The sequence below is a fragment of the Neophocaena asiaeorientalis genome, unplaced genomic scaffold (assembly GCF_003031525.2).
Source record: "Neophocaena asiaeorientalis asiaeorientalis breed wild unplaced genomic scaffold, Neophocaena_asiaeorientalis_V1.1 scaffold131, whole genome shotgun sequence".
Taxonomy (NCBI): Eukaryota; Metazoa; Chordata; class Mammalia; order Artiodactyla; family Phocoenidae; genus Neophocaena; species Neophocaena asiaeorientalis.
In genome coordinates, this window is record NW_020173201.1 from 4,570,140 (window position 1) to 4,582,544 (window position 12,405).

General features: G+C 34.6%; 1 protein-coding gene across 1 annotated transcript in view; it reads right to left on the bottom strand.

Annotated features, from left to right (window-relative positions):
• The window catches only part of PCDH15 (protocadherin related 15), a 689,667-nt gene that overhangs the window by 217,479 nt on the left and 459,783 nt on the right, over positions 1–12,405 (bottom strand). Inside the window, exon 18 of the mRNA XM_024744857.1 lies at positions 1,403–1,496. Coding sequence (XP_024600625.1) covers positions 1,403–1,496 — 94 coding nt within the window. The remainder of the gene's footprint in view (positions 1–1,402; positions 1,497–12,405) is intronic.

A 12,405-nucleotide genomic window follows, 5' to 3' on the forward strand; every position in this document is an offset into this window, starting at 1 on the left:
TATTGACTCGCCTAATCTCTAAGTGCCTTCTCTTGGCCTCACTATTTACTAAAACTGTTCTGTATATTTTATTTTCCACATATAGCTGTTTATCTAATGTTTGAAAAGTGGCAAATAGCTTATTATGGGCAGATTATTTACCAAATTTAAGTAATTATCCTTACCTATTTTTCTAATTTTTAATTAAGATGATAAAACTGTCTAGTATCAATTTTGTATGGTAAATTTTCTAAAGCAATCCTCCTCAAAAAGCGTGAGGAGAGCATTATATACCCCCATCCAGTCTACTTTTTGATCAAAGAAGTCATTTCAAGTAAACTGGAGATACACTGCTATTTGAATTGGGTGAGTCTTCTAGACACTTATACTGAATTTGAAATTATTTCTAGAGAAAAGTGCTGAGTTGGCCCATATGCACTAGACTAAAGACAAAAGCTACTTTGTGGCATAGAAATGGTGAAAAAACAGTCTAATAAAGCACTGCCAATGAGTGCATTGTTACAAGGCTTAAAAATCAGAATAGTGGTAGTTGTGGATGGGTAGATTGAAGAATACAATCAAATGATTTTGAAACACACCTACATAACTAAACAATTTATTTATTTTTAATACTAAGTTTTAGGTGCAGAGGAAATAAAATTTATCTTCTCTAGAATTATGGGCCCTTTTAAACCATTTCAATCATCAAGGATTAGTCAAGATTCCGAGCGCCGCTTACAAATAACCTGTAGAATCAGTCAACTCGGTTTCCTAAGTGCTTCAAGGTATTTATGCACAAATTCCCTTCCCTCCACTGTCCCCCACCCTCAAAAAAGTGACTTTAAAGGAAATAGATTCCAACATAGTAAAACTGCCAGAACTGCCAGTGCTGTGCTGGTGATGGACACAATGAAATACTTCTTAGACTAAGTTAGATTTCATTTTCCCCATAAATTAGGTAAGAGAGCAAATTCCACGTATCTATTGTCAAGTCAAAGTTGCAGCTCCATAACAAATTCAGAATATAGGTTCATTGATTAAAAGAGCCCATTGGAGGGCTTCCCTGGTGGCGCAGTGGTTGAGAGCCCGCCTGCCGATGCAGGGGACACGGGTTCGTGCCCCGGTCTGGAAGATCCCACATGCCACGGAGCGGCTAGGCCCGTGAGCCATGGCCGCTGAGCCTGCACGTCCGGAGCCTGTGCTCCGCAACGGGAGAGGCCACAACAGTGAAAGGCCCGGGTACCACAAAAGAGCCCATTGGAGAAAAAAGCACTTTGAGTAATTTTAAGTAGTTGCTCCAAATGAAAAAGAGATTACTTCATGAATTCATGACTATAATAAATTGTTTTAGAGTGTAAACTACAAGGTTCTCTCAGTTTCTTTAGGACTATTTTTAAAACCCTTTCCCAAAGAGAGTACTCACCCCATCTGGCCTGCCATCATTAGCAGTGACGATCAGAATGTAGCGATCAGTGCTTTCCCTGTCCAGTGCTTTCCCTAAGGTTAGAATCCCAGTACTAGTGACAGAGAAAACAAACAAACACATGAGACAGAAAAAGATATTATGTCACAGGGAGTCTTTCTACTATTGTGAACTACTTTTGATAGTTTTTCTTTTTTTTTTCCTTTCAGCAAACATAGCTTGAGTATTTAAGATGAACGATTCTAGGATTTATGCTGAAAATTGAAAAAGGCTTTTAAGGCTGTTGAGCCTCTTAGCAATAATGAAAAATTGCCAAACTGAATGAGATAAGTGAGTTGATTCTGTAGCCTCCAAGGAAAAAAAAAACAAAACAAACTATGCTCAATTCATTACAGGAAGAAAGATATCTATCTTGTTTGTGATGATTTCAAAGGTAAAAGAGTCCATTAATCTTTAGCAGTTTCATAATGCTTTGAGTAAAAAAGTGATTTCTTTAATCTATATCACCACGCCCATTCATTGTCACATATGTGACCACTACGGAAATGAAAACATCTAAATTTCATCTTTGATTAAACCATAGAGACTAAAATTTTTCTTCTTTCCAAATTTCAAAATAACTGAGTCTTACTGTAGAAAATTAGAAAATATACAGTGGAATATTAAAACTTTCATAGATATTATGGGTTTTTTAATATTTCTTTGTATTCTCTATTATAACCATATTTAAATACATTACAATTGCTTTCAAAAGAGTACTCAGGCTGCATATTTTACATTCTTTTCAAAATAATATAATTTTATGAACATTCGTTCTCTCATTTTACAATTTATAAAAACAAACTCTTTTGTTGATACACTAACAATTTTACCATCTTGTTATTCTCTTGAAATTTAGATATTTCTTAAGTATTATGTATAATGGGAGATGAACAGCCTTTGGGAAAATTCTCATACTTAGAATACTTTTAATACTAATTCTTAACCTTTTCACTGTTTAGAATACATACTTTCAGATATTTAAGCTTTTATTCTCCCATGTAACTCGTTTTATAACACTTTGGTCGCTTATTATGTTCTCTAAAACAAGTTCTACATTTATGTCTTAGATATTACAATCTGATGTTGTACATGGCATTTTAATTAAAGTCTAACAAGTATCTACTGTGAAGGAGAGGTTACATTAATTTAACAAAACATTAAAATATTTATCAAGTATAAAAGCATAATTTGTTTCTGATAGATAAAAGGCTTTCATTTTAATCCAAGTGCTTTTGTTGTTATAGTGGAATTTAAGCAATCCGCACCACATATGGTAGTTGAGTACAGAGAGTCAATGCCAAGGAATCAAAATCAGAGTCACAGTTGCTCTGTTTGTTTTATTTTATTGTTGTTATTGATATGGACTAAAAAAAAAGTTCTAAACATATGGTATGACTATGAAAAACTGACTTTGCTCATTGTACATTTTAAAATGTTTTGTCCAAATAACTGAAAACCAATTCCCAGGGTAGTTTGTAACAATCAAATTTGGATCAACTTCCCATACTGCAGATGGTTCAGATAACCCCATTCTAAAATGACATTTAAAGGGAAAAGTAAATCATTTATTGCTTCTGAGACTTATTCACAAGTAACTTAAGAAATCTGAAAATCTATCCAGAGTAAAATGAAAGAAAGAAGAAAATTCAGTTATTGTTTTCCACTTTTCTCCTCAGTTTAAGCTTTGACTCTATATTATGCCTTGTATATTAAATTAGAAAATCACTAGAAATTTATATTGTATTAGAATTTAGAGCCATATTATACTTAAATAGCTTATTTTTCATAGTCTGGTAATTATTATGGAAATAGTTCTTTGCTTAAGATGATGTGTGCCTTGTGTCCCAATGTCGTAGACAGTTAGACAGGATATTTGGGAAATGGAAAAAGAGAGAAAAAATAGGTACTGTCTTTTGGTATTCAAAGCTGAAAGACTAGCTTATGAGTACACACAAGCATCCTTCCACAAAATTCCAGAAATAATTGGAAAGGAGGACTCTTGCTACCAGCTGAATGGAAGCTACAGAGCAGTATACATTAGGCTGCATTTAGAAATGGCAGTAAATCTTACCAGTCCATATACTAAAAATACATAAGAATGACTCCTGATACAACATCAATAATAGTGCTACTTAAATTTTACATAATTGAAAATATATTGCACAGGAGTGATGTCAGTGAAAATGGTGACGCAGACAGCTTGAAGAGGCGGTCTCTCCACAGAAGCATCGAAAAATGAAGCAGGAAAAATCAGAAACAACTTTGATAGGACTCTGGAAAACAGTCAAAGGTTGACAGCACCCAAATGAAGGTAGAATTAAGAAAAAGGCAACTTAAAAATTGTAGTAAAGATCTGTTCCATTTTTACTTCTCCTTGCCCCAGCCCTTTCTGGCTTAGAGTAGTCTTAAAGATGGTGGTCAACATTCCCAGTGTGCTACTCTGGTCCTTGTTTCTGGAGGCAGCGAAACTATCCTTATTCACAAAGAATTGTTTATCTATTCCAACTGGTCTGGAGGCTGCCTGAAGGAATAATACATGGTTTTTGTCTTGTTTTGCCTAACTCAGAATTCACTCAAGGTGGAAAAGCAGTGGTTATTCCTGGAAAACAGTGTAAGTCAGGGAGCAACCTGCAGCCATCTGAAGCAATAGTTTATGTTTGAGGCATACAGTGGAACACCAAAAGCCTGGCAGGAAAAACTGGGTAGAGAGTTTCTTGGAAAATTAGGGCATTCAAAAGTGCCCATGTATACTGGTGAATAGAATTGAGAGTCCAGAAATGAATCCATACGTCTGTGGCCAGTTGATTTTCAGCAAGAATGCCAAGATCATTCAATAGGGAAAGAATAATCTCTTCAACGAACAATGCTGGGGCAATTGGAGATCTACATGCAAAAGAACGTAATTGGACTATCTCATACCATATACAAAATTTAACTCAAAATGGATCAAAAATCTATATGTAAGTACTGAAACCGTAAAACTCTTAGACAAAAGCATAGGGATAAATCTTTATGATTTGAGGTTTGATAATGTATTCTTAAATATGGTAACAATAGCATGAACAGCACAAAGAAAAATAGGGCTTCCCTGGTGGCGCAGTGGTTAGGAATCTGCCTAACAATGCAGGGGACACGTGTTCCAGCCCTGGTCCAGGAAGATCCCACATGCTGCGGAGAAACTAAGCCCATGTGCTACAACTACTGAGCCTGTGCTCTAGAGCCTGTGAGCCACAACTACTGTAGCCCATGCGCCTAGAGCCCATGCTCCACAACAAGAGAAGCCACTGCAATGAGAAGCCTGCGCACTGCAACGAAGAGTAGCCCCCCGCTCGCCGCAACTAGAGAAAGCCCGTGCACAGCAACAAAGACCCAACACAGCCAAAAATAAATAAATAAAATAAATTAAAAATAAGTAAATAAACAGAATAGCAATAGTATATGTATTTAAAAAAAAGAAAAATATATTGATCTTCCTCAAATTAAAAATTTTTTGTGCATCAAAGTACAGTATCAAGAAAGTGAAAAAAAACCTACAAAGTGGGAGAAAATATTTGCAAATCATATATCTGATAAGGGTCTGGTTCTCCAAATATATAAAGGACTCCATACAACTCAACAGCAAAAAGGACAAACAACCCAATTAAAAAATAGGCAAAGAATAGATACTTCTCCAAAGAAGATATATGGCAAATTAGCACATGAAAACATGCTCAACATCATTAGTCATCAGGGGAATACAAATCAAAGCTACAATGAAATAGTACTTCATACTCACTAGGATAATTAACAAAACAGATGGGAAAATAATGTGTTGATGAAAACACGGAGGTATTGAAACACTTGTACATTGCTGGTGGGAATGTAAAATGGTTCAGTCACTATGGAAAACAGTTTGGCAGTTCCTCAAAAAGTAAATGAGTACAATATGACCCAGCAATTCCAATTCTGGGTATACATTCAAAAGAATTGAAAACAGGTGCTTAAATACATGTATATTTGTGTGTGCTTAAATACATGTATCTGTGTGTGTCTGTATGTGTGTGGATATTAGCAGTATCCACAATGACCAAAACAGAAAAACAGCCCAAATTTCCATCAATGTATGAATGGATAAACAAACTGCTGTGTACACATGTAACAGAATATTATGCAGTTATAAAAAGGAAAGAAGTACTGAGATATGCTTCAACATGGAAGAACTCTGAAACATTAGGCTAAGTGAAAAAAGCCAGACACAAAAGGTCACATACTGTGTCATTCTATTTATAGGAAATATCCAAAATAAATAAATCCATAGAGGCAGAACACAACTTGGTGGTTGTCAGTGGTGGAGGGGAAGGGCAAGTAGGGAGTAACTGCTTAACTGAGTTGTGTTTCCTTTTGGAATGATGACGATGTTCCTGAACTAGATAGAATTGATAGTCGTACAACACTGTGAGTCTACTAAATGCCACTGAATTGTTGACTTTAAAATGGTTAATTTTATGCTATGTGAATTTAACCTCAATTATATTAATTATATTGCACAGAATTCCCTCACCAAACACTGAGGCTATATTCCTGAAATGTATTGTGATTGACAAAATCAAGCTCTTTTATACAATGAGTTGGTTTGCCAAACCATAAAAATGGTGGTCAAAAGTTGTTTAAACAATGTAGATAAAAAGTAGTGGAGGGTATCTACTTCCAAACAAACCAACCTTCTATTTAAGTGTTCATTTTCCCAAATTGTATCATTTATTAGGAAATATTGCAGCAGCATAATTATGCACTGAAAGAGATTATCTCACAGGTTTCATGCTTTGTATTCTTCCATTAATCTTTTTCAATACCTTCTACTGATTGTGATTAACATCATTTATACTTACAAGTGTCTGAGTCTTTGGCAGATTTATCATGCTGATTTGGGCATCATTTTTCAGGCCTTAAAATGATATTTAGAGAGGGTAAAATGTACCTCAAAATGTGTGATTGCTTCTAGTTTGATATGGCATTCCATGTTGAACAGTAATTAGTGATTAACAAACAGACCAATAGAAAGAGTTAGATATTGGTAGCCATTCAGGTAAGTTGATGGAGGCATGAACCAGCTGTGTGAGAAGGGTGATCTGAGCATATATTTTGAGAGTAGAGCTTACAGAAAAATATGCATATCATCTTTCTTACATGTTAATCTTCAGTGTAGCTCAAACTGATATGAAAAACATAAGCTTTAAATTTAGTGTCAAAATTAATTTAGTCACATAGAAATAAAAATGCCAGTGAAGATATAAAATTTTCAAATAAAGTTCTAACAAGGGGCAGAAATAACTCTGAGGTTCTTTTGCTTAGCACTTAGCCTTTAAGTGTTACATCACATGCCTTATGCTACAATGATGACATCAATAAGAATTCCTCAATTTCCTGCAATAAATAACAAATATTTTGCCATAATACTTGCAGAGGAAGTTTCTTTACATCTTGCTTAAATATTTACTTATAAATGAATGTTTGCTGAATAAATATTTGATGAATCATATGCAACTATTAGCACAGACATAAAAAGTTATTAAAATAATGCATTACACTACAGAACCATAAAGATCTGGCCATTTAATACATAACATTAACTGATTTACATAATGAATGATTGTGACCTTTAAGGAACAAACATTTTTCTTTAAAGAATAAGTTTCTTTCCTGGCCATATGACTAATTCACTTCATTAAAATGTCACACAGTGTGACAGAAAGAGAAAAACAAATACCATATGCTAACACATATATATGGAATCAAAAAAAAAAAAATTTTTAATTAAGCAAAGTAACCATTTTTCCCAGGCCAAGATTTTATTTTTTAGTAAGGCTATGGCATTATTATGCATTATTACATACACACACACACACACACACACACAAATGGAATAAAATAAAATAGTAAAATACAATGAAATAATAAACTACTTACGATAATACCTTTGAAACATTCAAACTAAATTTAAAATTTTAAATTTCATTAAATTAATTATAATGTAAGGGCAAGGGCAGAGAGTAAGAAACAAAATAATTAAACACCTACACACAGTCAATGGGATTAATAGTACACGGTTGATATTTTCCCCTTGTTTTTTGTCCTTTTCCAGACAAGTATTAATAAAAAAGATAAAATGGAACTACAAATAATGATACTCAGTTAACTTACTGGAGAAACACAGAATTATGCTGTATATGGAGACTACATTTTATCACTAAAAAGTTCACACTAAATGTTTTCTGTTGTTTTCCTCTTTCAATCAGTCATTTTAATGTCATATTGTTATAGATATTATCAATTTCTTTGTTTTTGGTATGTGGTTATTGTTGTTGTTTTTGAGAGAAAATTTATTGTCTTGTGTTTTCATAAAAGCCAGAAGAAATAGATTCTGAAGCAAGATAACTTTGTGTAAACAACTTTAAATCCAGATTAATGTTAAACCTTTCTTCTAATGTATCAGATCTACTCTAATATTTAATATTATTTTTGTGGGATGAGAGCACTGTGAATGCTGTTACTTTGTTTATACAAGTCATTATTTTGTTAAGTTACTAAAATAAAAATAGAGAGGTTCCTAGAGGACTCTCAATGTTTTTTTCAGCCCAATTAATTACTTTCAATCCCTGAGGTACTGTGGAATATTTCTTCAGTTTTGTTTGACCATTTAAATACCTCAAACTTTTAAGGATTGTTAGAGCCAATAATTTGCCTATTTCATTCACATGTGAGGTTGTGCCCTTACTGGAAACTTTGAAGACCCAGGATTTAGAAGATAATCCTATTTGATTGTTTTCTTCTTTTTATCCTCTTAGCCAATCCTTTGTTGTTGTTTCAGGATCTGTGGCAAACAGTGTAGTAATTAGGGAGGATTCATAATTTCTCGGTCAACTAAACAAGGGGGAATGGTGCTGTCTAGATCAGAGTTCTGAAATCTATCCATTACATGTGTTAGCACTTGTTTAAATACCATGTATCTCTATGTACCAACATCAAAAGGGAGAAATAATGCATAATAATTGGAAAAATCAGCAGAAACAATAATTCTTGGAGTATTAAGATTTGATAATGTGCATATGTGTGACCTAAAATATATTTCTAAAAACATTTTTAAAATAGTTTTTTTTTCTATATATGAGTCTAGCCAGCCTTCTCTACATGATGGGCAGAGATTTATATATGATATAGAATAGTGAATCCTTAAGTTAAAATTTTCTGACTGCTTATTAGATGTCAGACATTATATCTGCATGCCTTATCTCTTTTAAGCCTTGCAATAACCTTATAGTCAAAAGGGAAATGCAGAAGACTTCAATTCTATTATTCTCTCTGTCACCATTCCAATTAGAGTTCTGTATAATTAATTGGAAGATACACCTTTTTTTTTAATCTAGAGATAACAGTGACTGTTTCATCTTTAAAAAGGAAAGTCTACTATTAGTTAATATTTTCCATAATATAACAGATAGGAATTACTCAGCCTTAGTACAAAAACATTTCTTATGCCTTTATTTTTGATCAGTCAATTCTGATATGAGCCCTTTATTCAAGATCTGAGAGAAGTATAACAGTAGTCATCTCCCCTGGGCTTATCATAGAGTTTACTGGGTAGGCTCTGGAGCCAAGCACCTGGGTTCCAGACCTGGTTATACTATTATCTCTCAGGCAAGATACCTAACTTCAATATCAACAACAATATTCACTTATTAATTCAACAAATATTTACTGAATATCTACACTGTGTTAAGCACTGAGACTTCAGCAGAGAACACAGACAAAAATGTTTCCTTTGTGCAGCTTACACTGTAGTGTGGGAGCCAGAGAAAAAATAAAATAATCAATTTATAGGTATTTATATAGAATATGTTATATATAATTACTTATTTATATAGAATATATATTATAGTTATATATAATTTACATATAAAATTATATATATATAATTAACATATATTTATATAATACGGTTATCAGATCCATATAAGTGCTACAAAAATATAAAACAATTCAGGAAGGACATATGGAAGGGTAGGGTGAGAGTTTGCACTTACAAAGAGGTTATCAGGAAAGCTATCAGAAAAATGTAAAAATTTGGCAGGACAGGAATAAAGACATAGACATAGAGAATGGACTTGAGGACAGAGAGGGGGAAGGGTAAGCTGGGACGAGGTAAGAGAGTAGCATGGACATATATACACTACCAAATGTAAAACAGATAGCTAGTGGGAAGCAGCTGCATAGCACAGGGAGATCAGCTAGGTGCTTTGTGATCACCTAGAGGGGTGGAATAGGGACGGTGGGAGGGAGGCACAAGAGGGAGGGGATATGGGGATACATGTATATGTACAGCTGATTCATTTTGTTGTACAGCAGCAACTAACACAACATTGTAAAGCAATTATACTCCAATAAAGATGTTAAAAAAAAAATTGGCAAACGTTTGTAAAAGGTGAGAGATCAAGTCGTGTGGGGAAGGGCCCTCCAGGTGGAGGGCAGAGCAGTTAAAAGGTCCTGAGGTGGACACATGCCTAATGAGTTTGAGGAAGAGCAAGCACCTGGAAGACTTGCTCAGGTTTTGCTTGGCCTCAGGTAAACAACCTGAGTTATTTAACCTCAGGTTAAATGATTGAATGACGCTCACTTTGGACAGCTAGCAAGTAATGCAATTGAGTCATCGGTTTGCTGATACATGTTTACAGCATGTGAACTAAAATAAAGCAAGTTTTTCCTTTATTATTACTTGACAAGGAGTATCTTTAAAGGGCTTCCCTGGTGGCGCAGTGGTTGAGAGTCCGCCTGCCAATGCAGGGGACACGGGTCCGTGCCCCGGTCCGGGAAGATCCCACATGCCGCGGAGCGGCTGGGCCCGTGAGCCATGGTTGCTGAGCCTGTGCGTCCGGAGCCTGTGCTCCGCAACTGGAGAGGCCACAAGAGTATCTTTAAAGATTGAACCAACTCTTCCTTCTAGTCTGCTCAAGCAGATTACCCACTGCATCTAAATTCAAGTCACCCATTTTTCAGAAGCACCAACAGGAACCCAAAAGGATTTATCTAAATAAGCAGTGTGCTTAGAGACTGGAAAATAGGAATTTTGAAAAAGAAAACAAATCTTTTATAAACTAATATTCTGTTCATGTTAAAGATGAACACAACCACCAAATACCATCTGGTAGAGTGCACTTTATGCACACAGAATGATTCTACACATTTCACAGGACGTTAAGACAAAGTACTTGCCCATAGGGATTCTAAAATAGATAAAATGAACATATTTAGATGGTCTTTTCTTTTCTCACTTAGGCAAACAAGTTCTGATTTATGTTATTAAACTGCTTGAGAGCAGGAACTGAAGCTTTCAATTCAGGACAGCAGTTTTTCCAAAAATGTGTGTGCACTCCTGGGATTAAATTATTGGTCTTTTAACAAAGTAATAATGTTTATGAGTATATTTCAGTATGACTTAATCTTTTTATTTTTATGTCAAGTAGTGTTTTGTCATTTATGATTCTGATATAAAATTTCCTTTCTGAGATAAGTTCATTTATGTAAAAAAGTCAGTTTATTCAATTTAAGTAAATAATATGCAAATATAGCACATCTGAAACTTAAAAATGCAGCTAACCTAGAATGACACTGTATTACATGAGCATCCCTTAAGACCTTTCATCCTGTCCATTTACTATACTATATTTGGCTACTTCATTCACTTTCTCTCTTCCTATATGATTATGATTATTAACACTTTCTCCTCAGGTTTCCAGCTTATCCTACCCCATCTTTATTCTCAGCTGGTGATCCCGATTACTGTTTCACTGAGAAGATTGAAGCAATTTTCTGCAAGCACTCCGAATTTTATATATATATGTATTTATAAACAATCCTGTAACTATACACTACATCTTTCCTCCTATTACTGATAATGTACCGTCTGATCTCCCATCTATGGCAAGATATGGGGAAAGAGTTTTGCATTCTACTTTTTCTAATTGTTCTCATCCTCTCTAAAATCATTTCAATCATATTTCTAAACCTCCCACAACTACTGCACTGAAACTGCTCTTTTCAACATCACCAATAAATGCTTTATTAGTAAAACCACTGATCAATTCACAATCCTTGTTTTTGCTTGTTTCTTAGCTTTGTTGGCTTATTTTTCATTGGACCTATCAGTAGCATAGACATTAGATCAGACACAACTGATCTCTGCCTTCTCCCTGATACAATTTCTACCCTTAGTTTCCAGGACACGTTCCTCTGGGTCTCCATTCCTGGTCCTCTTCTCCTCAGCAAAATTAGTCTTTGGATGCCTTTTACATTCACTCCCTTAAGAATCTCATCCAATCTCAAAGTTGTACACAGTATTTAAAAAGCTCAAGACTTCAAATGTATATTTTTAGTCCATATCTCTTCCCTAAAATCATACCCAACTCTCTACTCAATAGCTTCAATTACATGTCAAAAGACATTTCAAATTTAACATGTCCAAAACTGAATTACTCCTTTGACATTTTTTTTATTCTGGTTAATGGAAAATCAATCCTTCTAGTTGCTCAAGCCATATATTAGTAGCCTTGTTAACTTATGTCTTCCTTCCACATCCAATCATCAATGAATCCTGTAGTTTCTACCTGCAAAATACGAGGTTGAAACCTCTTCTCCCCATTTCCAGAAATATCACTCCAAGCCTAGTCTGGACTACTGAAATAAAATTTAAACTAATTTCCATAATTTCTTACATGCCTGCACCACGGACTATTCTCGATAGAGAATCTAGAATGTTCCTTTAAAATTTGAAGTGTATTCTTGACATTGCTCTACTCAAATTCTGCCATCATTACTTGATTTCACTCAGAGTACTTATCTCCACACCTTCCCAATTACCTGATGGTTTCATTTCTACAATTTTCCTTCCCACTTACTTTATTCCAGTCCCACTAGTATCTTTGCTCTTC